At 43.7% G+C, this 24,942-nt stretch overlaps 1 protein-coding gene across 1 annotated transcript in view; it reads left to right on the forward strand.

The window, feature by feature from the left end:
* The window catches only part of mtg1 (mitochondrial ribosome-associated GTPase 1), a 31,267-nt gene that overhangs the window by 3,993 nt on the left and 2,332 nt on the right, over positions 1 to 24,942 (forward strand). Inside the window, exons 2-9 of the mRNA XM_085970410.1 lie at positions 3,320 to 3,384; positions 6,818 to 6,922; positions 7,967 to 8,053; positions 9,586 to 9,642; positions 11,074 to 11,164; positions 13,091 to 13,152; positions 20,215 to 20,311; positions 22,857 to 22,938. Coding sequence (XP_085826536.1) covers positions 3,320 to 3,384; positions 6,818 to 6,922; positions 7,967 to 8,053; positions 9,586 to 9,642; positions 11,074 to 11,164; positions 13,091 to 13,152; positions 20,215 to 20,311; positions 22,857 to 22,938 — 646 coding nt within the window. The remainder of the gene's footprint in view (positions 1 to 3,319; positions 3,385 to 6,817; positions 6,923 to 7,966; positions 8,054 to 9,585; positions 9,643 to 11,073; positions 11,165 to 13,090; positions 13,153 to 20,214; positions 20,312 to 22,856; positions 22,939 to 24,942) is intronic.

Below are 24,942 nucleotides of genomic sequence, written 5' to 3' on the forward strand. Positions count from 1 at the left end.
TGAGGTCCCTCTTTGCAATAATGTTCACCAAATTTTAGTTTGAACAAGTACACTCAATTTGAATCTAGACCCAGCAAATGTCACTATGTAAGTGACTATCTGTAATCTGTGATTTGTTTCATTGTATCTCGCTCTGAAAAATAACCACAGCATTATGTGTTTAAATGACCTTTCAGTCTAGATCCCTTCTAACATTTCATCACTGTTGACAGTGTTGCAATTAATCTGACAGTGATAGTAAAGTTTTTAAATGCTGAAATTAAACTGGAGTCAAGACCTGCTAAGTAACGGTCACTTATCATGATTTAAAAATGCCACTTATAGTATTAGACGCATGCTGTCAGTTTAAAACAAAAGTGAATATCTGCATATGTTTAAATGGGTTTGCAAATTGTTGGTCCTATTATTTTCCTTCATATTGACAGCTTTGATATAGTTTAACGAAGAGTGATGTTCAGTAAAGATTCATTTAAACACGAATGTCAGACAAGTCTAGAGCCAACAAGTGTCATTGAGTGACAGTCACTCGTGATTTAAAAATGTGATCCACAGCATTTTGATTTATACTGTTAGTTTGTAGAAAACTAAACACAACTCCATATGTGTAAATGGGTGTGCAAGCTATGTCGCGGTTGCATATCCCGTGTCGACAGCTGTGGAGTCTCCTTGTTTGACGCGTTCAGCACCTCCGCTGTCACCCAAAAACTTGTGCGCTGTAATTGAAGGCTTCCTCCTGGCTAGCAGCTGAAGAACCCTATCTGTGAAACATTGCGTCGAACGCACCTATCAGTTTGAATAAGTCTTAGAATTTTGTAGCAGTGATAGAGCCCTGTGATAATCAGCCAGATCTCCTGTTTAAAACTAAAAGGTGAAGAACAGCTTGTAGCTTGCTAATATGGATCTCCACTGCCAAAAAGTAAGTTAATTATCCTCATAAACCTAGTAAAAACTAGACCGGGAGCAAGAAAATAAGAGCTTACAATCTATCTGAAAGTAAGGACAGAGATATAGACATTAGGCTTGAGCAGTGTTATTCAAACTTTTCAGGCGGGAGTGGGGGGGTCGAGGGGGAGTGGAATTGCCTTGAAATATTGACATACTTCCAGCGACTCCATATCCTAACTTCCAAAAGACAGTGCTAGCTACCCAAAGGAATGCAGTGCTATCATTGCAGAGCATGTAGCAACAGAAATAATGTGCCGATAAGTCAACGCATACAGAAAAAATGACAATCTAAATGACGCATGGACAGAAATCCGAATACCTCTTTGCTCCCTATAGTGCAGAGACCCTAGTTTGAAAGTGTATGGTCTTGGGTTAATGTGTCCCAGAGACAGTCCTTGGCCTCCGTCGCACCGGCATGTCTGCTTTACTGTTTCATTGCAAAAATGGAAGATTGACCAGGCTTCATGGAAGGTCCCTTGGATTTTGACTATTTAGCAACAACATTGAGGCTATAATGCCATATACATCTATTAACAACCAACCATTAATAATAGCAACACTAAAAACAGGCAATCCAGCTGGGTAGTAGATACCAGTTAGTCATGATCTGCATAAATGTAGAGGCCCCCCCCCCCCCATGTATTTGGGCATATCCTTATTAGGTTGTCACACATCTTTATTACATCATCACACAAGTGTCCTGAATTACATGAATCAAGTCTACAATCACTTGTGTCACTTGCTCATTCATTGTGTCCTTTCTGCTGTTATTTTTTCCTGTTGAGTTTTGTGTGATCTGATCAGGTTGACCTGATGTATCAATCTTCAGCTTTCTTATATCTTTCTTATTTTCTTATAATCGTAGCTTTATTGCTTAGCTCCTTATATTGTCACAGTCTTTATTCCTGGAAAATCAGTTACAATATGAGGGCATAGCTGTAATGGAGTTTTAAGTAGTTCCCAGCCATAGCATTGTGGAACATCTTCACTGAACTTATTTGAATTTCTTTTTCAGCATTTTTTTGTGTGAATGTCATAATTCAAGGCACCTCCCTTTGAAGTCTGGTCAATGTTTCAATTGTTCAGCTACCTCTGGAGCCAGATGCGAAACCGTGCCCCATAGAGTTTTTTAAAATATTCATTCTTGGGATGTGGGTGTCTCTGGCAAGGCCGGCATTTATAAGCCTATTCCTAGTTGCTGTTGAGAAGGTGTTGGTGGGCCACCTTCTTGAACTGCTGCAGTCTGTGTGGTAAAGGTGCTCCCAAAGTACTGTTGAGTAGGGAGTTCCAGGAGTTTGACCCAACGACTGCCCAAGTCAGGATAGTGTGTGACGTGGAAGGGAATTTAGAGGTGCTGGTGTTCCCAGGCATCTGCTGCCCGTGTCCTCCTTGGTGAGGGAGGTTGTAGGTTTGGGAGGTGCTGCCGAAGAAGCCTTGGCGACTTGCTGCAATGCATCCTGCAGGTAGTACACACTGTAGTGACAGTGCATCGGTGATGGAGGGAGTAGATGCTTAAGCTAGTGGATGGGGTGTAGTAACTTCTTAAGACCATGGATATTGAAATTGAAATATTTGGACCCCATGGGGACCATGAGTGAATTATCTGTCAGCCTGTCACTGGATTTCTACATTTTCTGCGACAGGTGGAACATAAGGCTCCTTCTACTCAGCCTCTATGTGTCTCAGAAAAGCACATTGGCTGCCCCAGTGTGAATACTCTCATTATCCATGCCAGCCATTCTTGTGGCCTGTGAGTGAGTATGTTGGCTTGTACCCAATTGTGTGGACCTTTGTGCTGTGTACTCAACCCACTAGTTGCTGGGTTAAGGCTGCCAAACACACTGCACATTGGATCTTGACAGGATTAACAGAGGAGGCTTTCTTCCACCAGCCTGGGCTCGATTGAAGTTCAGATCTCAGAGGTGATGTTGCTTGAATTGCTTTCTTGTAACAATTCACTCAGCCTTTAATAAGACATTAAAGTCAAAAATATAAAATGTCCTTCTGCCATGCAGCTTATCTTGGCTGAAAGGGCTGCCAATGCTACTCTGACTGGCTTCCAGGAGGTAGTTGAGAGCAGCTGAGGTGACCCACTCTTCTATTTTAGCCCTTTCACTCGGGGAGGGATGGGATGAGTTTCCATGGGGCTTCCACGGCTCTTGTGTCAAAGTTATGACGGGGAAGCAGGAAAACCCCCATGAAACTCACCCCCATGCTGCCCAAGAAATGCTTTCCTTGACCATATAACAGTTTGGGAATCGCGAGGGCACATTTGGATTTATTTTGCAAATAATGGGGATACAGGTAGATTCTTTTTATTTTACAGAACTGCAGTCCGTAACCTGAAGCCTGTTTCTGTTGTATTTTACTCTAGGACTTAAAAAGATGCAAGCCAGCCTGAAAAAAGTGGATTGTATTATTGAAGTCCATGATGCCAGGATATCCTTTATGACTGTACTTTTTTCAACAATTTACCTCAAAATCTACTTAGATACTTCAGCATCTGGAAAATTAGGCATTTGCAATTAAAATGGTAGTGCACTTAACTGATACTTTAAAGTAATATACAGAGTGCATCAATTATTTAGTTGACCCACACAATATATACTTGCTTCGCATACACTTTAAACCCTTCTTTGGCCCAATTTGTTTAGCCTATCAGCACCATGGTAAAATTAGAATGATGGGGCAAGTTCAGCAGGGTTTCATTCCTGGTGTACAGTCATCCTGGAATGCAAAGATAACTCCCGGCTTCTTTTCTCTACTGCAAATCGTCTCCTTAAACCCCTCTCCCCTGCCTCCTTCACCCTCTCCTCCCAACAACAAGTGCAAGGAGTTCATGAACTTCTTTGTCACTAAGGCTGAGACCATCTGTTCAGCTGCCTCTGCCGAGTCCCTCCCTTCCCCCAGCCCACCGGGCCAAACTTCCTCTGAGGTAACCCCCTGCCCTAGCACTGAATTCACATCTTTCTCTAGTTTCTCCCCTCATGCCCTCTCTGAACCGATCTTGTCCATGAGACCCACCTCCTGCTCACTTGACCCTATTCCCACTAAACTGCTGACCACACAACTTCCCATCCTGGCTGATATTGTTAACGGTACTGTTCCCCTCTCTCCTCAGGTACTGTTCCCCTCTCCTTCAAATCTGCTGTCATCACCCCTCTCAAAAACCTAACCTTTGACCCCTCTGTCCTTGCAAACTACCACCCCATCGCCAACCTCCCTTTCCTGTCCAAAGTCCTTGAACGTGCTGTCGCCTCCCAAATGCGTGCCCATCTTTCCCGGAACTCCATGTTTGAACCCCTCCAATCAGGTTTCTGCCCTGCCACTGTACCGAAATGGCTCTTGCCAAAGTACAAATGACATCCTTTGTGACTGTGACCGTGGTAAACTATCCCTCCTCGTCCTTCTTGACCTGTCTGCAGCCTTTGACTCGGTTGACCACTCCATCCTCCTCCAACACCTCTCCACCGTCGTCCAGCTGGGTGGGACTGCACTCGCCTGGTTCCATTCTAACTGCTGGTGTCCCCCTAGGATCTATTCTTGGCCCCTTCCTATTTCTCATCTACATGCTGCCCCTCAGCGACATCATCCGAAACACAGCTTCAGGCTCCACATGTACGCTGACAACATCCAGCTCTACCTCACCACCACGTCCCTCGGCCCCTCCGCGGTCTCTAAATTGTCACGCTGCATGTCCGACATCCAGTACTGGATGAGCAGAAATTTCCTCCAATTAAATATTGGGAAGATCAAAGCCATTGTCTTCGGTCCCTGCCTGATGTTATGTAGGCCAATGTGGTAGCCATTCTGTGCATAACAAAATCCCACAGATAACAGTGAGGTGAATTACCGGGTAGTTGAGGAAGCAATGTTGTTGATGACATTGTAAATTCCTTGGCTCCTCTTCAATTAGTGCCATGAGAGCTTTACTATCCACCTGATCAGGCGTAATCCAGAGTGCAGCACTCCCTCAGTACAGCCTAGATAATGTGCTCGGTTCCAGGAGTGGGGCTTGAACTCAGGACCACCTGAAGCAGGGCTGTGAGTGCTACTAACTCAGCCAAGCTGATACTTATTGCTTGCACAAAAACATCTCATACTGGCTTTTACCAATTCTCCCCCTGCCCCCTCCTCATCTGGACATTGGTTCTTTGCCAGGCACAGTTCAACAGGTGCCCTCTTGTACATAGAAACATAGAAGGTAGGAGCAGGAGTAGGCCATTCGGCCCCTCGAGCCTGCTCCGCCATTCAATGAGATCATGGCTGATCATCCAAATTCAGTACCCTGTCCCTTGCCTTCTACCCATACCCCTTGATCCCTTTAGCCTTAAAAAATATATCTAACTCCTTCTTGAATATATTTAATGAATTGGCCTCTACTGCCTTCTGTGGTAGAGAATTCCACAGGTTCACCACTCTCTGGGTGAAGAAATTCCTCCTCAACTCTGTCCTAAATGGCTTACCCCTTATCCTTAGACTGTGACCCCTGGTTCTGGACTCCCTGACCATCGGGAACATCCTTCCTGCATCTAGCCTGTCTAGTCCTGTTAGAATTTTGTAAGTTTCAATGAGACCCCCTCTCATTCTTCTAAACTCCAGCGAGTATAAGCCCAATCGACCCAATCTCTCCTCATACGTCATTCCTGCCATCCCAGGTATCAGCCTGGTGAATCTTTGCTGCACTCCCTCCATGGCAAGAACATCCTTCCTCAGATAAGGCGACCAAAACTGCACACAATACTCAAGATGTGGTCTCACCAAGGCCCTGTACAACTGCAGCAAGACATCCTTGTTCCTGTACTCGAACCCTCTCGCTACGAAGGCCAACATACCATTTGCCTTCTTAATCGCCTGCTGCACCTGCATGCTTACCTTCAGCGACTGGTGCACAAGGATACCCAGGTCTCGTTGCACTTCCCCTTCTCCCAATCTATTGCCATTCAGATAATAATCTGCCTTCCTGTTTTTGACACCAAAGTGGATAACCTCGCATTTATCCACGTTATATTGCATCTGCCATGCTTCTGCCCAATCACCCAACCTGTCCAAATCATACTGGAGTTTCTCGGCCTCCTCCTCACAGCACACACGCCCACCCAGCTTTGTGTCGTCTGCAAACTTGGAGATATTACATCTAGTTCCCTCGTCTAGATCATTAATATATATTGTGAATAGCTGGGGTCCAAGGACCGAACCCTGTGGTAGCCCACTAGTCACTGCCTGCCACTCGGAAAAAGAGCCGTTTATTCCAACTCTTTGCTTTCTGTCTGCCAACCAGTTCTCTATCCAAGTCAATACCTTGCCCCCAATCCCATGTGCCTTAACTTTACACGCCAATCTCTTATGCGGGACTTTATTGAAAGCCTTTTGAAAGTCCAAATACACCACATCCACTGGTTCTACCTCACCCAAGGGGCTGTCGTGGGACAGTCTTGATGTTGGCAGGCTATTTAGCCATTGACTGCCACAATCCTGGCTGAGACCAGTTTACTCGACATAAACCATGGATCGAGCCTAGGTCCTTCCCGGTCTGTGCGACAATTTCAATGAGAAATTTCCCCCATGTTAGAAACCAGTGATTGAGATATTCCAATATCACCAGAGAGCCTTTTTGAATGGATTACTATTGTAATGCTACTAAATTGTAATATTGTACTATTACTAAAGTGGTCTGTCTCAACCGTATTATAGGCTGGCTCTCGAAGGGGCACATCATAACCGGCTGATTGCCATGGTGATGGATAATTTGGTGTCTGCGGAAGAAAGGGTTAATACAGTTCTTTGTGACTTTGCTTTAATGAAAGTTTCAGTCTCTTCGTGGCTATAAAACACATTTGTATATACAACAGTCCTTGACCATCAATATTACATTCCTTTGTCTGGCCGTAACCCTGTGTTTCAGGAGACCTTGAACATCAGACCACATCTACTGGTACTGAACAAAATGGATCTCGCTGATCTAACAGATGAACAGGTCTGTACTGTAACACGCCGAGCTGTGGATTGCACTGTCACTGCATGCTATTTCCCAGTTTTTCCATATATTTGTATTTCTAACTGGGGGAAAAATGTAAGAGCAGTTCATGGTGACTCGCCTGTGAGTTTTCCCATCCTCCCTGTGGCGAGGCCCACAGCTGTGATGGCTTGACATTGACCTGCTGAGATTGGAATCTTGCCATGTGTGCGTCAACCCAAAGCCATACCGCTCTACGATGCAGTGCCCCGACACTGCCACCTTGCTGCACTTAACTATTTCTAATTGAGCTACAAGAAGCTAGCCACAGCACTGCAGGTTAGGTGGAGAATACCGAAAGGCTGTCAGTGCATTGTGCAGTGCTTATCTAATCGTGGGGCCCATAATAATCCTGCCGTTCTGCAGCTGCACTACAAGGTTGTATTTTGCTAAACACAACGTAGTATCATTGATGTAATGTGGAAATTCACAAACCTTTTGAAAATAGAGTTGGCTTTGTCATCCTCCTGTTATGGAGTAGGATCTCATGGACAGTGAGATTTGAGACAAACAGCTTCATGGATATTTTGGATGGTGAGTAATATAAATATTTGCTATGCTTCTATTATACAACAATTATAAAGCCATTTTATTCTGGGTTCCAGAATCCAATGCAGCTTATAGAATGGGAGCCAAGCCCTCCTTTCTGAAATAATCATAAATAAAAGAAAGGCTTGCATTTCTATAGCGCCTTTCACATCCTCAGGATGTCCCAAAATGCTTTACAGCCAATGAAGTACTTTTGAAGTGTAGTCACTGTTGTAATGTAGGAAAAGCCCGAGTCCACAGCAGAACACCACCCCTGACGTGAGAACTATATTTGGTGGTCTTCGTTTTGAGAAGCATTGAATTGAGAGTTGGAGAATAAAATTGACCATTTGGCTGAAGCCAGATTTAAGTATGACCACACATTAGCGATGTAATGAATCATTTTAACACAGTATTCTTTAATACAGTATAAATGTCTTGCCACAAGGAGATTATTCTCTGTTTGTTATTATGCAGAAGGTCCTGAGACAGTTGGAACAACAAGGAATCCAAAATGTCCTCTTCACAGACTGCCTGCAGGAGAGGGACGTACACGTAAAGAAAGTGAGTTCTTAGCCTGCAATCGAATTTATTTGAAAGGGTGGGCTGCTGGCTCCCTGATGGTCAGTCCCACCTCCGGGATTTTCCCCTGGACGTGATGGTATCCATTGAGGATATCCACCCAAATATGGGCATATTCAGAGTGGCAATAATGATGGAATGACCGCCAGTGTTGCTATGCTGGGCATTCATTCAATATTTGATTACCCTCCTGAACCCTGCTTCATTTAAAAACTTAACCTAAAACCTGACCCCCTCTTCAGCTGCCCTGGAGACACTCCCTCCCCCCATGATGAACTATCCGTGGCAGCAAAGAATCCAACCCAGGCCCACCATATCGGCCAGTGTCAGCATTGTTGCAAACAGACAACTGGAAGTCCCACCCCATTGCAGATATGGCAGGATTCTACCAAAATGGAAACTCTCAGCTACTGAGACTAGCATTTCACTTATGACATCCTTGTAGTCCATCTTTGCATGACAGAGCTGCACTTTAACTCTGGTGGCACTTTTAGCTGCAGATCCCAAATGCACCTCAAATCTCATAATGAAACAGATACTGATTTCTTGTCAGTTGAATTGGTTTGTTCAATAAAGAAAACGGATTCTCTTTTACCACTGCTCCCTGGTTTTAGAGCAGTGCAAACCGACAACATATCTACTGTCTGCTTGCACCATTCCCCAGTCGGAAAAGCAGAACCCTGTCCATCGATATTTCAGTGTGGGCACAGAGTTCTAATCACCGGTGTTACTCTGCTGGTGAAATTTCTACTGTTACAAAAAGAGCTGATAGGAAAGTTACAGTCGTTCAATGTGTTCTAGTGGCTTGCCTCTTCCTTTTTAAACTTTAAATTAAAAGGTGGCGTTGCACCTGTCAAAGTATCCTGGTACAAAGCTGAAGGAATGCAATGCTACCTCCTTGAGGCAGTCTCGCAACTGTCCCAATACAATGAACAGATGCTGCCTCGACTGCAGTTATATTACGATTTCTTGCTTTGCAGTAACACAGAACATGCAGTATGACAGCATTTGAATACCAAATCATTGTAGGCAAATACAGACTGCAGTCTACTGCATATAATTATCCTAAGAGCTGATGCCAGGATTAGTTTATTAGAACCTATAAATGACTTTGCCAAAAACAAAAATCCCGAGTAGATTTTATATATTATGCAAAATACCGGAATCACAAGAGAGTGTCATATTTGTATCAGTTACCTGTCCATTATAGGAAGTTGGTTGTCTGCTACTCCTATACCAAGTCATTGTCCTGGAAGAATAGTTTCAGACTGCCAGACCCATAGACTATTACTTTATTAAGAATAGAATTGATGGGTCACAACAACAGGAATACTTAGCCCAAAGCCCACGCACGTGCCGGAGTGTTTTTGTGAGCCACATTTGAAACATCTGTATAAAATCCCTCTGATGTTTAGCAGGGCAGCAGAAAGAGTGTTGTTTTATCAAAATTAAGATACGTTACCTTTTTAGGTTTTCGGCTTACTCATTAATTGCTGCTTTTGGATTTTTGGCAGATTGTTCCTGCTGTTACAGACCTCATTCAGAAAAGTGACCGGTATCATAGAACAGAGGTAAGGAGCTTGAGTAGTTATTGTTTATAATATGCACTCACTGGCTTCATGTCAGAACTTCCAGCTCTCATACATACTGCATGCAACTATCACATACTCACGTGCAAACTATTGTATGTAAACCACATGATTTTGAATCACTTAGGTTACAGACAACAGTATTTGTGTGTATGTGTTCAGGTATATGGGAGTCACCAGAGAAATGCAAGAGTATTGGGGGGGCCTGCATAATAACATAACATATATAAGGTGCTTCTTAATGACTACGTTTGTGAGAGTTTAGTTCACAAGATTGGTTTGCAACAGCCACAGTTCAGACCAATACATGGGGTTGTTGGAGCTGTGTGAAGTCTGATCATAAAGTACTGAGTTTGAAGTTCAAAACAAAACTGTACAAATGTTTGTGTGTAATTGCCCAGCCAGTAGAATCAATTAAATATGGACTAGTTTCGATCGCCTAGATGGGTCAGAGAGGTAGTACCCAGAATTTTTCCCCCAAATTGGCCTGGGTTTTTGATTTTTTTTGCCTCTCCCAGGAGATCACATTGTTTCGGGTGGGGGGATGAGTGTATATATTGTGATACACAAGGTATCGCAATTGTTGGGACAGGCTGGGTGGACCAGAGGGTTCTTTACCTGTCCGTCATTGTTCGTTCGTAAAAGATTTGTTGCATAAAGTTTAGTGAATCTAGTTCCCAAATTGCCGCTTTCAATGTCATTTGCTAATTATGCAGGACTGTAGTTGTAATTCCTAACATGCTTTGTTCTCTTTGCAGCCTGTAGACAAATCATCCGTGGAATACAATTCTAATCACATATTAGGGAAATGGATTCTGCCCCCAATTCGGCCATGGCTTGCAGTAACCAAAAATTGAAATGACTGTCAGTGTCCTGTATATATAGATATTAAACTACATTGACTGTCTTAGAATTGTGACCAAAGCTCCCTGTTCATCACACTGATCTCCTATGTTACTTGTAGATTGATTAGTATCTGTGGGGCGTGAATTGCAAGGCTGCTATTCAGTAGAGAAAATCCGGTATGAGTTCATATTAAACCACGGAAGCAGGACATAAGTTTAAATTAGTGAGGACTTGTTTTTATAACAGAGTGATAAATCTTTGGAAACATTTGCTAGTCAGGGCAGTGGAAGCAAAATCATTAGGGAGGTTCTGAATGAGGCCAAATGCTATAATAGGAGAGTTGGAGTACTAGAGGGAATGGCTTTTTCTCGTGATAGTTATAAATTCTAAATATTTAATCAATCAGGTCACCACTGCGGTGGATTTCTGCACTAACTGTGGTGAGTTTAAGTTGTATTGATAGAATATCTAGAACATACAAGCATGATCATTTAGAATTAGGGCGCTCTCCGTCATTTAGAACACCTGGTAACACGAAATATCGTCATTTATCTTGTTGCCCTGTAGAACTTGGAGTATTGCTTGATGGTAATCGGTGTGCCAAATGTTGGGAAGTCGTCCCTCATTAATGCCATGCGAAGAATGTACTTAAAGAAAGGTGCGGTATATTTATTCAAACTTCTTACATGGGCATCAAACTCTCTGAATATGTGCTGCAAGTGCTGTTGGCAACAGTGCTAACTGAATCTGCTATCTGATGAAACGCACGTGAAACTACAGCCCTGTTTTTAACATTTTCTTTTTAAATTATTTTTAAGCACTCATCACAGAATTAAGAGAGCAATGCGGGTAAGGGCTACTGAAGGTAAGTGAGGACAGAGTTGGCTGATTCCAGAATGGTATGGGTTAAAGACCGCATAGAGTTAAGTCCACACTCCAGTGGTGCACTGCACTCTCGAGGATTGTGCGTTGGAGAATTGGAGCTACGGTGTTGTGGCCCTACATTGACTCAAACTCCCCTTCGGTATGGCTCCCCTGCTAAGAGCATGGAACTTGCCCTCTGATTCTACAGTTGGCCTCAGAAATACAGCACGTGATGGCCTCACGATAGAGTTCAGTCGTCTCCTGGTGAATTTTTTTTTACATTGTTGGGCGATTCTTTTCATAATTATGTTTTCTCTCTGTCCTCTTATACTCAGCAGATAACATGGGCAGTGTGCACGCAGATATTTACCCATACCACTCTGAAATCAGCCACTAGGAACTAAAAGAAAGAAAGACTTGCATTTCTATAGCGCCTTTCACGACCGCTGGCCGTCCCAAAGCGCTTTACAGCCAATGAAGTACTTTTTGAAGTGTAGTCACTGTTGTAATGTAGGAAACCCAGCAGCCAATCTGCACACTCGGCAAGCTCCCACAAACAGCGATGTTGATAATGACAAGATAATCTGTTTTAGTGAAAATGCCGGAAATACTCAGCAGGTCAGGCAGCATCTGTGGAGAGAGAAACAGAGTTAACATTTAAGGTCGATGACCTTTCGTCAGAACTGGAAAAAGTTAGAGATGTAACAGGTTTTTAAGCAAGTGCAGAGGCAGGGACTGGAGTAGTGAGTGAGTTATGTTCATTGCCACAAGTCGGGATATAAATCACATTGTGCAGCACCCTGCCCCTGTACTTGCTTAAAAATCTGTTACATCTCTAACTTTTTCCAGTTCTGACGAAGGGTTATCGGCCTGAAACGTTAACTCTGTTTCTCTCTCCACAGATGTTGCCTGACCTGCTGAGTATTTCCAGTATTTTCTGTTTTTATTTCAGATTTCCAGCATCTGCAGTATTTTGCTTTTACATCTGTTTTAGTGATGTTGATTGAGGGATAAATATTGGCCACGGCACCGGGGAGAACTCCCCTACTCCCCTTCGAAATCGTGTCATGGGATCGTTTACGTCCACCTGAAAGGGCAGATGGGGCCTCAGTTTAACGTCTCATCCGAAAGACGGCACCTCTGACAGTGCAGCACTCCCTCAGCACTGCCCTGGAGTGTCAGCCTAGATTTTTGTGCTCAAGTCTCTGGAGTGGGACTTGAGCCCATAACCTTCCGTGGATTTAAATATGTGTTTAACTAAATTTTAAATATGTGAATGTGTCCATGGGTGACGGTTCTCATGTTCCATCTACCTGGCCCTCTGTTTAAAGCCTCCAACAGAAGCATGCTGACTTTCCAGTGTGCAGCTACCGCTGATCACTGAGTGAGGCTTTGTTCCCAGACCTCCAATAATGCTCTGCTGTTGAACCAACACCTCGAACACTAGGAGCTGTTCGAGTGGTCTGAACTGTCTGGCTAAGACATATTTTTAACCCTCTCCCTCTAGGAAAGCACCAGGTCGCACTCTATAGCTCCCCTTCCTCTCCCTCCCCTCCCCGCCTCACCCCCCCCCCCCCCCCCCCACCACCGACAAAGACATGGCTGAAGTTAGAAGTGCACGTAGAGTTATGCCTTTCATTATTTATATTCTAATAATACACACCTTTCACAGGCAGCAGAGTTCCTCAGAATTGACTGACTGTTTTACATTTTTTTAAAGGCAGAGCCTCCAGGGTCGGTGGGGAACCAGGGATTACCCGAGCCGTCCTCACAAAGATTCAGGTAAATGTAAAATGAGGCGTTGAACTTGCAACTTATATTTTGGAGGCTTCCTTTGTTGAGGCTTCCTTCCCACATGTGTAGAGGATACTTGTTGAGATGCTGTCAGATAAAACTTACAGTCCACAAATACACTGGCCTGATAACTGGCGTAGTGAGTGAGTTATGGTCATTGCCACGAGTAGGGATGTAAATCACATTGTGCAGCCCCCATCATCTATTATGTTCATACAGTGCATTGAGTGAGTAATTAAAACTAAATAGGTAAGTTACATATAAACATTCAGCTCAAATGATATTGATAGTATATTGCATGTGATTTTCACAGTGCCATCTTTCTGAACTACAAAACATGTTTCCTCCTTCTCTTCTTAGGCAGTCCCTCGGAGCCGAGGATGACTTGCTTCCACATTAAAAATGAGTTCTCAGGTGACTGATGAGGCCAATGCGGGACCTACAGTCTCTGTCACAGGTGGGGCAGACGGTGGTTGAAGGGGCGGGTGGGTGGGGTGCTTGGGTTGACGTGCACTGCCTGCGCTTGGCTTCCGCTTGCTCCCGGCGAAGAGACTAGAGGTGTTCAGCGCCTTCCCGGATGCTTCTCCTCCACTTTGTGTGGTCTTGGGCCAGGGATTCCCAGGTGTCGGTGGGGATGTTACACTTTTTCAAGGAGGCTTTGAGGGTGTCCTTGAAGCGTTTCCTCTGCCACCTGGGGCTCTCTTGCCGTGCCGGAGCTCCGAGCAGTGCGTTTGTTTTGGGAGTCTCGTATCGGGCGTGCGGACAATGTGACCCGTCCATCGGAGCTGATCGAGTGTGGTCAAAGCTTCGATGCTGGGGATGTTGGCCTGAGCAAGAATACGGACATTGGTGCGCCTATCCTGCCAATGGATTTGCAGGATCTTGCGGCGGCAGCGTTGGTGGAACAAAAAATGTTTGGAGATGATATGGCTATGCACTGGAAGTGCCAGAACCTACAGGGCTACAGACCAAGAGCTGGAAAGTGGGATTAGGCTGGATAGCTCTTTTTCGGCCAGCACAGACACGATGGACCAAATAGCCTCCTTCTGCGCCGTAAATTTCTACGATTCTATATCACGTGGGGTATAATCCTTTCTCTAGCGATCGAATGCTTTCTGTCCCTCTCTACCAAGAGAGTAGACAATTAATATTGTAACCACGGATTTACAAATGAGCAAACTGTTTCGCCCACCCGTAGTCTGATGCTCTGGGTGTACCAGCTTGGCTGCAGATTGAAGTCACCATACGTAATAATATGAAATGAAGCACTATTGTCAGGACGCGGTGGTGTTGCCAGTGGAGTGTAAATTGAATGGTTCCTGCCTCTAAAACGTGTTCTTAAAAAAAAAAAAAAAATCAATAATGTGTCACGCTATTTGTTTAAACTCCACTTTCATCTCTGATCTGTTGAATGGTGATGTTTTTCAGTTTGCAGTAACACTTTGGAGATTTTTCTCCTGCTTCAGTTTATTAAGTGATTATGCATGGCCTAGTGCTTTTTGGACACAGGTTTATCCTATTTCATTCAAGGCGTGTAAGATTATCATCTCAGTATTCCCATTTAAAAACTCCACTTTACAGTCCAGTTCTATTTTTGGTATTGCTTGAGCAGCGTACTGTACTAAAGACCTGTGCAGCTCTGCAAGCCACACCTGGCTTGCTCGGCTCTTATTCCAAATCTGTGCACTATGGTTTGGCCAAAACCAACCTAAATTGTAGTTGACAGGAATTTGGAAGGGAAAGAAATGTGAGACCAGTAAGAAAAAAAAGAATTCCACTTATTCTCAATCCAGCAAAAATTTCTTTCATGTCAATGTGGAGTAGGGAAGCTGCAACTGTGCAACACAGATATATGCATGTAAATATGTCCCCTGTTTGCGCACAGCCTTTTGTGATCTACTTAACAGATTGAACGTGTAGCCAATGTTGGCTGGTGAAACCGTCATTGGCAACTTAGGTTGTGCCTTCAGTATTCCCACTGACGGCCAGAAATGCATTTGGGAGAGCATTCAAGAACTGATGATCATCAATCATCCAGACAAGCAAAAGATTTATGTGTAATGTCCGTGGTCCAAAAATGGTTTGTGTGCGGAAGGAATTCTGTATTATCAAGGGCTGGACGGGAATGAAATGATTATGGTGGCGAATTCCTGCTGCTTTAGCCTGGGAGAGATTCTTGTGCAGCTGGCTGTGCCATGTTGATTGTACTGGTTCATATCGCTAATTGAATACAGAAACAAGTTTGAGTATCAAAAGCACATGGTTGTTGCTGCGCTCCAACTGAATATTTAGTGCTAAGAAATGTATTTTAAACATCTATATCCAGTCAGAAAGAGGGATTCAATTTGTAACATTTAAGAAAGAATGCAGTATTTTCTTATTTTGAAGTGAAGGCTGATGGCTTTATAAGCAATGACAGCTCCATTAATAAAGAAAAAAAAGAAAGACGCATTTATATAACGCCTTTCACAACCTCTGGACGCTTTACAGCCAATTAATTTTTTTTTTTGAAGTGTAGTCACTGTTGTAATGTAGGAAATGCGGCAGCCAATTTGCACACAGCAAGCTCCCACAAACAGCAATGTGACAATGACCAGATAATCTGTTTTAGTGATGTTGGTTGAGGGATAAATATTGGCCCAGGACACTGGGGAGAACTCCGATGCTCTCTTCGAAATAGTGCCATGGGATCTTTTACGTCCACCTGAGAGGGCAGATGGGGCCTCAGTTTAGTGTCTCATCCGAAAGACGGCACCTTCGACAGTGCAGCACTCCCTCAGTACTGCACTGGAGTGTCAGCCTAGATTTTTTGTGCTCAAGGCTCGGAAGTGGGACTTGAACCCACAACCTCCTGACTCGGAGGCGAGGGTGCTGTCCACTGCTAATAGGGAAATACAAATAGTAATCCATGAGGGATATGGGAATAGAGGGTTTTACTGATCGTTAGATAAGGAAGGATGGGAGGAGGCTCGAGTGGAGCACAAACACCGGCATGGACTGGTTGGGCCGAATGGCCTGTTTCCGTGCTGTATATTCTATGTAAATTGCACCTTAGAGCTTGTGAGCACTAAACTGCAGTCTTGTTATGCAAATGGCTGTCAAAGCATTTGACTTCCTGCCAGAATGCGTCAGGCTCAAAATTCAAGGCTGACTGACACTTAAGCTACTTTTATATTGCTCTTCTGCTGCCACCACCTTGTAACGCAGGCGGTCTCTCGCAGCCATTGGAGGCAAACTCATTCGATTAGTTAAGATCATTCTCCAGCAAGCCGTGTTTTTTTTAGTGGGCCTTCTCTGTTGCCACTGGTGTGCCTAGCCCCAGTAAATGTATGGCCCCAGTGGCAGTATGATTCAAGGTAGTCATATTGTGATGCACGCCTCAGATATTTGGTTTGTCCCTTCTTGCTGATGTCAAGGCGCCAGCACTTTGGCGTGTGAATACTGGTCAAATTGTCATGGCGACAGATGGGCTACCGGTTCACATAGACACTGGTTGCACAATTTGGGCACACACGTGGGAGTGCTGTACACTTGGGCTGCCCTCCCGAGACCCGGGCAATGGTATAAAAGCAGCTTAAAGCCCACTCACTTTCAGTTGGGTGAATCTTTAAAGGCTTGCATTGGATACCAAACAAAAAATTAGCTCTTTACCTTAGACAAGTAAAATGGGAACCACCGCTTCACTCTACTAGTGGTAGTAATGGAGAAGCCTGAAGTCAGATCTCTGATTTTTTTTTTAAATGGGAAAGATTGTGTAATACATTAATAGGCTCCATTTATAAACATGCACAATTTTGCGTTGACATAAAGTGTGTTTGAGACCTCTAGTGGTAGTAGGTGGTATTGTATCTTCAGCACCCGTTCTCCCGTCTGCAAATCTGACACTTTCAGAGCTCATCCCCCCCACCCTCCCTCCCTCAGAAATTCTTCATTCTCATCCCATCAAGTTATTTAAGCAGATCTTCCACGGCTGTACAAGATGCTCCTGTAGCAGGAATCAACTATCTTTACAGTTCCATTAAAAAAAACTTAGAACGTAATTGAGTTATTTACTAAAATAATCAACGTTATTGCTGGCAGGCTGCACTGAAGTGTGTGTGTGACGTAGCTGAGCTCGCGCAGGGGGTGTGGAGAGGGTGCCGAGTCTGGCAGTGACGTGAAGCTGTCGTCCACAGCTAAAGCTGAGTTAGTGATTGTATCTCAGGTTGGCTCTGTTAAGCCACCTGGCTCAGTTAACTCCTACAAGACATCAAGTCACTGTTTCAATGAAAGTTCTGCAGTAAATGGATCTTGAAGTTAATAGTTCCTGAAACCTTTTTTTTTTACAAAGGATGCTAACAGAGTCAGAAGCTCTAAGTATTCAACCTGCTCTCTCTATGCTGGAGTACTGTCCAATGTCCGCTTTAATTTTTTTTCTGGGTGCGCTGCCCCTTTAACGGGCTGCGCGGACCATTCAAGTTCCCACTCATGCGTGTTTTTTTCTATTTAAAAGCCGGTGCGCCGGCTGCCGGGAGCTCCAGACAGTTACCGTTAACTCAGTTTCTCTCTCTCCACAGATGCTGCCTGACCTGCTGAGTATTTCCAGCATTTTCAGTTTTTATTTTTATGATTTCCACCATCCGCAGTATTTTGCTTTTGTGTCAGTGTTTAATTCACTGCCACCTCTCTTCCAGGAATGCCCACCTTGAAGAAGTTCTGCTCTTCTCTCTCTCTCTCTCTCTCTCTCTTTCTCTCTCTCTCTCTCTCTCGAGTTCTGACGAAAGGTCATCGACCTGAAACGTTAACTCTGTTTCTCTCTTGTAAGTTTAAGATCACAGGTCACACACAGATTACCCAAAGGGTCTTAGGAGTTGCAAGGCTTTTTATTAAAGAGCTACAGTTTTAAAGCATAATCAGATATTAAATATGGTTTAAGCTAAGTATAATAGACATACAACCCGTGACAGTAGAGAGCAATCTACGACTCTCGAATCGGAATGCCACGACCAGACGGACGGTTGGTTAGATGTCTGATGAGACAGCGTAGAGGTCACGGGTCTCTGCAGTCAGTAACAGTAACTTCTGTTGCTTCATCCCTCAAGCTGTTGGAGGTGTTGGGCATAAGCCAGCATTGATCCACCTCAGAGGCTGAACTTGGTCAAGGCATTAGGCCTAAGCCATCAGACACTAGATAGAGCACAGCTCACCGAAATAACTATAAATATTCCCTCTCTCAGCCCTCTATATTTATAGTTATTTCGGTGGGCTGTGATCTATCTAGTGTCAATCATCTATAATCCAAGTGTGATGCGGGAAGACATTTCTCACTGCCCTTTTCTGCATGGCTGACGAGGCCTTTCTCTTATCTTTCTGTGGAATATTTTGTTATCTTTCTTTAAGGACATTTTATGACTTTGTGGCTCCTTATTGTCTAGCTATGGTATTATCCTGTGTTTTCTTGCATTTTACGATCCTCTTATCATTTCCGTTTGTCTTTTGCTGTTTGTTATTTGACCTCGCTGTCACTTCACTCATTTGTTCCTGACTGCATTTTAATTTCTGTTCTGAGAGTCAAACTTCATCTATGAATCTAATAGCTATTCCTTACACTCTCCACAGATGCTGCCTGGCCTGCTGAGTGTTTGCAGCATTTTCTGTTTGTATTCAATTGGTACAGTTTTCAACAAAAATTAAGCCTTTGGTATCAAAATGAATTCAAATTGATTCCTGAAATATCTTGCTGTAGGTAACCTTTACTATTAAAGCAATATTGAGAGTATGACTTACCAACAAATAAAAGAATGCTGAGTTTTTAATGTTTATTATTTGGTTAGCATTGTCCCTTTTCTGCCAGCCAGTTGTGGCTAAGTAGAAGTTCTCGGAATAGCTCTAATATTTAGTTTACACTCGGGCTGTATTGAGAAGCAATACCAGTTCATCCGGCGAAAGGAGAACAAATGGCCACGCTTGAAACTGCCTCACCCCACTCCACCCCTCTTTTAACACTTACCCTGACTTGACCTTCTCCTCATTAAAAAGTAAAATGCAATGCAGTTCATTAGCAAATTCTTTAAAAAAAAATGTTTTTACAAGTAACTTTCTTATTGAGGCCTATAAGAATTGACATGTTTTCTCAGCTCTTGGTAGAATACAGTGCATGCTGCTTTTTAGGCTAGGTGGTATTTGAAGGTACAATACCCCCACAGCAAACGTAGACAAAATCACTGACAGTATTATACCATGATGTAGTGGAGATCATGAAGAGAGAAGGGCCTCTTTAATGTGCCCAATCATTATGGAACAGCTTCCTATAATTCCTGGATGAGTGCAGCTCCAACAACACTCAAGAAGCTCGACACCATCCAGGACAAAGCAGCCTGCTTGATTGGTACCCCATCCACCACCTTAAACAGTCACTCCTTCCAACACCGCATACCGTGGCTGCAGTGTGTACCATCTACAAGATGCACTGCAGCAACTCGCCAAGGCTTCTTCAGCAGCACTTCCCAAACCCGCGACCTCTACCACCTAGAAGGACAAGGGCAGCAGGCGCATGGGAACACCACCACCTCCAAGTTCCCCTCCAAGTCACACACCATCCTGACTTAGAAGTATATCGCCGATCCTTCATCGTCGCTGGGTCAAAATCCTGGAACTCCCTAACAGCACTGGGAGTACGTTCACCACATGGACTGCAGCGGTTCAAGAAGGTGGCTCACCACCACCTTCTCAAGGGCAACTAGGGATGGGCAATAAATGCTGGCCTTGCCAGCGACACCCAGATCCCAAATGTAAATTTAAAAAAATTAAGGTTTATGCCGGTTAATGGGCCCTCCTGGAGAACAGCTGAAGATTTCATTTTGCTGTGGCCTGATTTTTGTTGGATCTCTGCTATTAATAGTTCCCTTGATTGCCTTCCCATCTTTTCAGACCAAAGGTAAAGCGTGCATTGTCACATGGGCAGCAGCTGGAGAATCAACTGGCTCGAATCTAGGACAGTATTTTTCTTGTCACCTTCCCTTGTCCTCCAGTAAGGTGATGACAACTGTTTGTTAATGTATGTTTCCACAGGTCTGCGAGAGGCCCCTCGTGTATTTATTAGATACTCCTGGTGTCTTTTCTCCACACGTAGCAAGTTTGGAAGTTGGTATGAAGCTGGCACTCTGTGGTATGTTCTGCACCCGTCTTTTTGTTAACTGGAGCCTGTATAAGGTGGTTAGCATATTATGCAGATAAACACTGGTAACTGCAAATTAAAACTGTTATGAAGTTTAATACATTAAAATTACATACAGGTCAGTGTTTTTATTGAGCATTGTGCTTATACAGTGACGAGTGGAATTCCTTTAGCCTTCAAGGGACTGAAATTTAAAGCCATGTTTTACAGACAGAACAACACTGAATCTCCAGTGAGTTAGCCGCAGATCCAGCCCAGCTTTGTGCTCACAATTCCTTGTGTGGCAAGTTCACAATCTTGCTGTGGTAATGGAGACAAACATTAATTAAAACCCAGGTAACTCCCCGTCGAAAGGGAGAGTAATTTAGAGGGCAGTTTACCCCAGGTTCCCCATCTCCTGTTGGCAGAAGCCTAGGAACAGGACAGCTTTTCTACATCTGGACCAGGGAATGGTGTAAGCATGGACCCAAGACAAAATAGAGGAATATTAAAGGAAAAAATGTTTCTATGTGCAAACTGTTCTGCACCCATTGTACTGATCCAAAAAAAAAACCCTTCAGGCTAAGATCCTGGATTTCTGGTTAGCAACTAAACAATATATGCTTTAAAATAATTTGCAGTAGCAATTAAATCACATACAATTGAACCATTGCATGCAGTAGGGGTTAGGTTGAAACAAAAAAAATTACATAGGACCAAACCTGTAAGTAAGAGAAGTTACTGTACTATTCTGTACTGTTCACAGGGAGATTCTAATCAGGCTTTCATACAAATGGCAGTCACTGTAAATAACTTTCTCGTGCATAAACCCCCATGTAACCTTTACTTCTCTGATTATTCTTAGAAAATTAGAGCTGTTTGCTAATTAGCTTTAACCTTCCAAATTAGCCTAATTTAACCCTTCACAACCACATAAATTGAGGCAATTTTAGTGAAAATTGGCAATTTTCTGAGCACTTTCTGTTGCTTTGACAATGACCATACTTCCTGGTGTAAATACGTCAACATCTCTTGCAATAGTGAGGATGTATTTACCACTGCATTAAAATTACAAGTCCTTGTGTAAAGAAAGATTCCATCCGTTAGTTCCAAACACTCCTGACTCATTATCCATTGCTTAATTGGCTGTGGAGTCAGTGACGTAAGAAAACTACTAGGCACTTGGTCTAAACGTTAAACAAAGCTTTAATCAACTGTTTTACAGCATGGAAGTCTAGTTGTGTCCTTCACTAGTTCCTGTTAAGAATGTCCTGCACAAGCTGGGCCCGTGCCTGAGTATTTATACTCTCCCTGGACAGCGCCACCCGCAGGCCGCTCAGTATTATTTCATAAGTCAGTCTTTCATGAATGACTGATTCATGTCAGTCAGTATTATCAAATTATTGCTCTGAGCAACCATGACGATGTGTACTGTAAAAACTCACTTTTACAAGCATCTTGGAACTGAAGGGTGTCCCTAACTCTGAAGTGTCAGTGTATGTATAGCAAGGAAATTATGTAAAACTATTTTTAACGTGTTTTTATATACAGTGAACATCTCAACACATCGCCAAAATAAAAGGCTATAACGAGCACTCAAAGTATAGTACTGGACATTACAATAAAGGTTTGAGGAGCTGAAAAACATGGTCCTTGTAACTCAAAATGCCATCTGCCACGCTCCTGTCCTTAACTCTTAAAGGCCATAACTCTAAGGTTGCACTATACCAAATTTCTTCCTCCCATTTCCTATCTCAGATGTACAGGAAACTTTGTGTTATCCGGAGGCTAAATGTCCGGCAAGCTCGAGCCACCGGCAAAAATCAGGAGCCGTTTTGTTAGGTTTTTTTTCTTCTCGTGGCTTTTTTTTTTCCAACAGTCAGGCTCTGCAAAGTCTCTCTGAAGCTGTTGCTAAGCTACAGAGACGCTACAGAGAGTACGGCCGACTGTTTAGAAGCTGTTGCTAAGCAACAGTGTTTGTTGCCAGATACGGAGCTGAAAAGCTCTGTATGCTTCAACATTAGCGCTGGTGTGTCCGGCAGTTTTGAGGGAACGGCAACAGCTCGGTCCCGTCGGTGCCAGATAGCACAAAGCTTCCTGTACAATGTATTGCACATAGCAACCTTGTCTCAGTTGGCAGCACTCTTGCCTCCGAGTCTGATGATTGTGGGCCCAAACCCCACTCAAGAGACTTGGGCACATTATCTAGGCTGACACCTCAGTGCAGTACTGAGGGAGCGCTGCACTGCCGGAGGTGCCGTTAAACCAAAGGTCCCATCTGCCCTCTCAGGTGGACGTAAAAGATTCCGGGGCACTATTCAAATAAGAGCAAGGACGTTCTCCCTGTGCCTAGCCAATATTTATCCCACAATCAACAGCACCAAGGCAGATTACCTGATTATTCATCTCATTGCTGTTTGTGGGATCTTACTGTGTGCAGATTGGCTGCTGACAACAGTGACTACACTTCTATTAGCTGTAACCTGCTTTGGGATATCTTGAGAATGTGAAAGGTGCTATATAAATGCAAGATTTTTCTATTTTGTATTTCCCACAGGAACCATATTGGACCATTTGGTAGGAGAAGAAGTAATTGCAGATTACCTACTTTTCACACTCAATAAACAACAGAAGTTCGAGTAAGAATTGTTTTACAACCACTTTTGAGGCAGATTCATTTACTGTATAATAGTTCATCTGCAGGTCTGAATATTGCATTTGCACCTATCCTGAATGGCAGGGTGTTGTTTTATAATATACTAATCAACAACTAGGCTATGAGGGTCCTAGAATAGTTTGGATAGTCATGTTTAAGTTGGAAAAACAAGACATTTGGTTTTCTTCTCTTTGGATAATCAAACTACCGATAGGTATTCGGGACCTTTATTTATAAGATTCTACGTCCCTCTCTTTGGCTCCAATCTATGTATCCTCCTTGATTGACAGAGCTGATAGGAATGCAAGGGCGTATAGAACGAAGTTCATTGTTGCATTAATGCTTGTGTCATTGTCATTTAAAAATGTGTAAGAGTGCCCCATTTCAGTTTTCCTCCCTTGGTTAAATGCCTCTGCTTGGCACCTGTCCAGATGGCCCAGCACAGACAAAGTTCAGCGTGTGGGGATTGGCAAAGTTTAATAGTTAATTGGCATCTTTCTGATTTTTTTTTATCTTTCATCTTCCAGATCCCCAAGCACCATATCTGTGAACCACTTTCACTGCATTATTACCCTGGAATTTCACATGCGATGTAGACAAGAGTAATTTTCATTTGTGCCACATTTAATGATGTATGTGTGTGGATAAACAGAGCAGCAGTAGTAGTAGGGGTGACGTAATAAAACCCACTACACACTTGGTTTGAGCATAAAGCAAGGCTTTAATCAACTTGTTTCAGAACATGGAGGTCTAGTTGTACTTCACTAGTTCCTTGTCTTACAAAATGTCCCTAGCAAGCTGGGGCCGACGCCCGAGTATTTATACTCCTTGGACGGCGCCACCAGCTGGCCGTCCAGCGTTATTTCACGAGTAGTTTCTTGATGAATGATGAGATTTATAACAAGGGGTAATGTTCCCTCTAAGCTGCACCTTGTGCAGTAATGGGAACGGTCTCGCGCAGGCCGCTCACTGGCTGTTACATTGTAAATACCGCGCATTAAAAGAAACAGGCTGCAAGCAGGGAACATTGAGTAGGGGTGTGACGATTTACCTGAGCTGGGTTAAGCAGAGGAAAATTGTCCAGGGTTCCTGTTCCTAGCCACTATTCACAGGATCGAGCTCGCCTGTGATGTGATGTGCTGTGCCCATAGTCCGCCAACACTCACAAATATTTGGGTGATGTACCAGTGTCTATGGAACCATACCTGATGAGGAATCCAAACCTCACATCATATCTCTATTTTTTGTATTCATTCACGGGATGTGGGCGTCGCTGGCAAGGCCAGCATTTATTGCCCATCCCTAATTGCCCTTGAGAAGGTGAACTGCAGAGGGCAGTTAAGAGTCAACCACATTGCTGTGGGTCTGGAGTCACATATAGGCCAGACCAGGTAAGGGCGGCAGATTTCCTTACCTAAAGGGCATTAGTGAACCAGATGGGTTTTTACGACAATCCGGTAGTTTTATGGTCACCATTACCGATACTAGCTTTTTATTCCAGATTTATTTAATTAACTGAATTTAAATTCCCCAGCTGCCGAGGTGGGATTTGAACTCTGTCCCCAGATTATTAGTCCAGGCCTCTGGATTACTAGTCCAGTAACATTACCACTACGCTACCGTTCCCACAAGTCCTACTCATCTATCATCCTTGACCTCCACTGGCTCCAGAAAACTGACTTGAAACATCCTCTTCCTTGTTTATAAATTCCTGCTTGGCTTTGCTCTACTCTAGTTCTGCAACCTCTTCCAACCAATTATCCAACCCCCCCCTCACCGATCCACATTTGGTGGCAGACCCTACAGCCATCACACCCCTGCACTCTGGAATTCACTTCCCGAACTCCTCCGCCTTGCTACATTTCTCCCCATCATCAAAACCTTACCTTTGGCCTGATTTTTGTCATCTCAATGACTTTTCTCCCAGTACAGTGCTCATTCTCCATTAATGGTGCCGTATAAATGCACGTTATTGGTGCGTTCAGGA

This window comes from Somniosus microcephalus, chromosome 29 (assembly GCF_052327205.1).
Source record: "Somniosus microcephalus isolate GS21.2 chromosome 29, FLI_Smic_1.0, whole genome shotgun sequence".
In the NCBI taxonomy this organism is placed as follows: domain Eukaryota; kingdom Metazoa; phylum Chordata; class Chondrichthyes; order Squaliformes; family Somniosidae; genus Somniosus; species Somniosus microcephalus.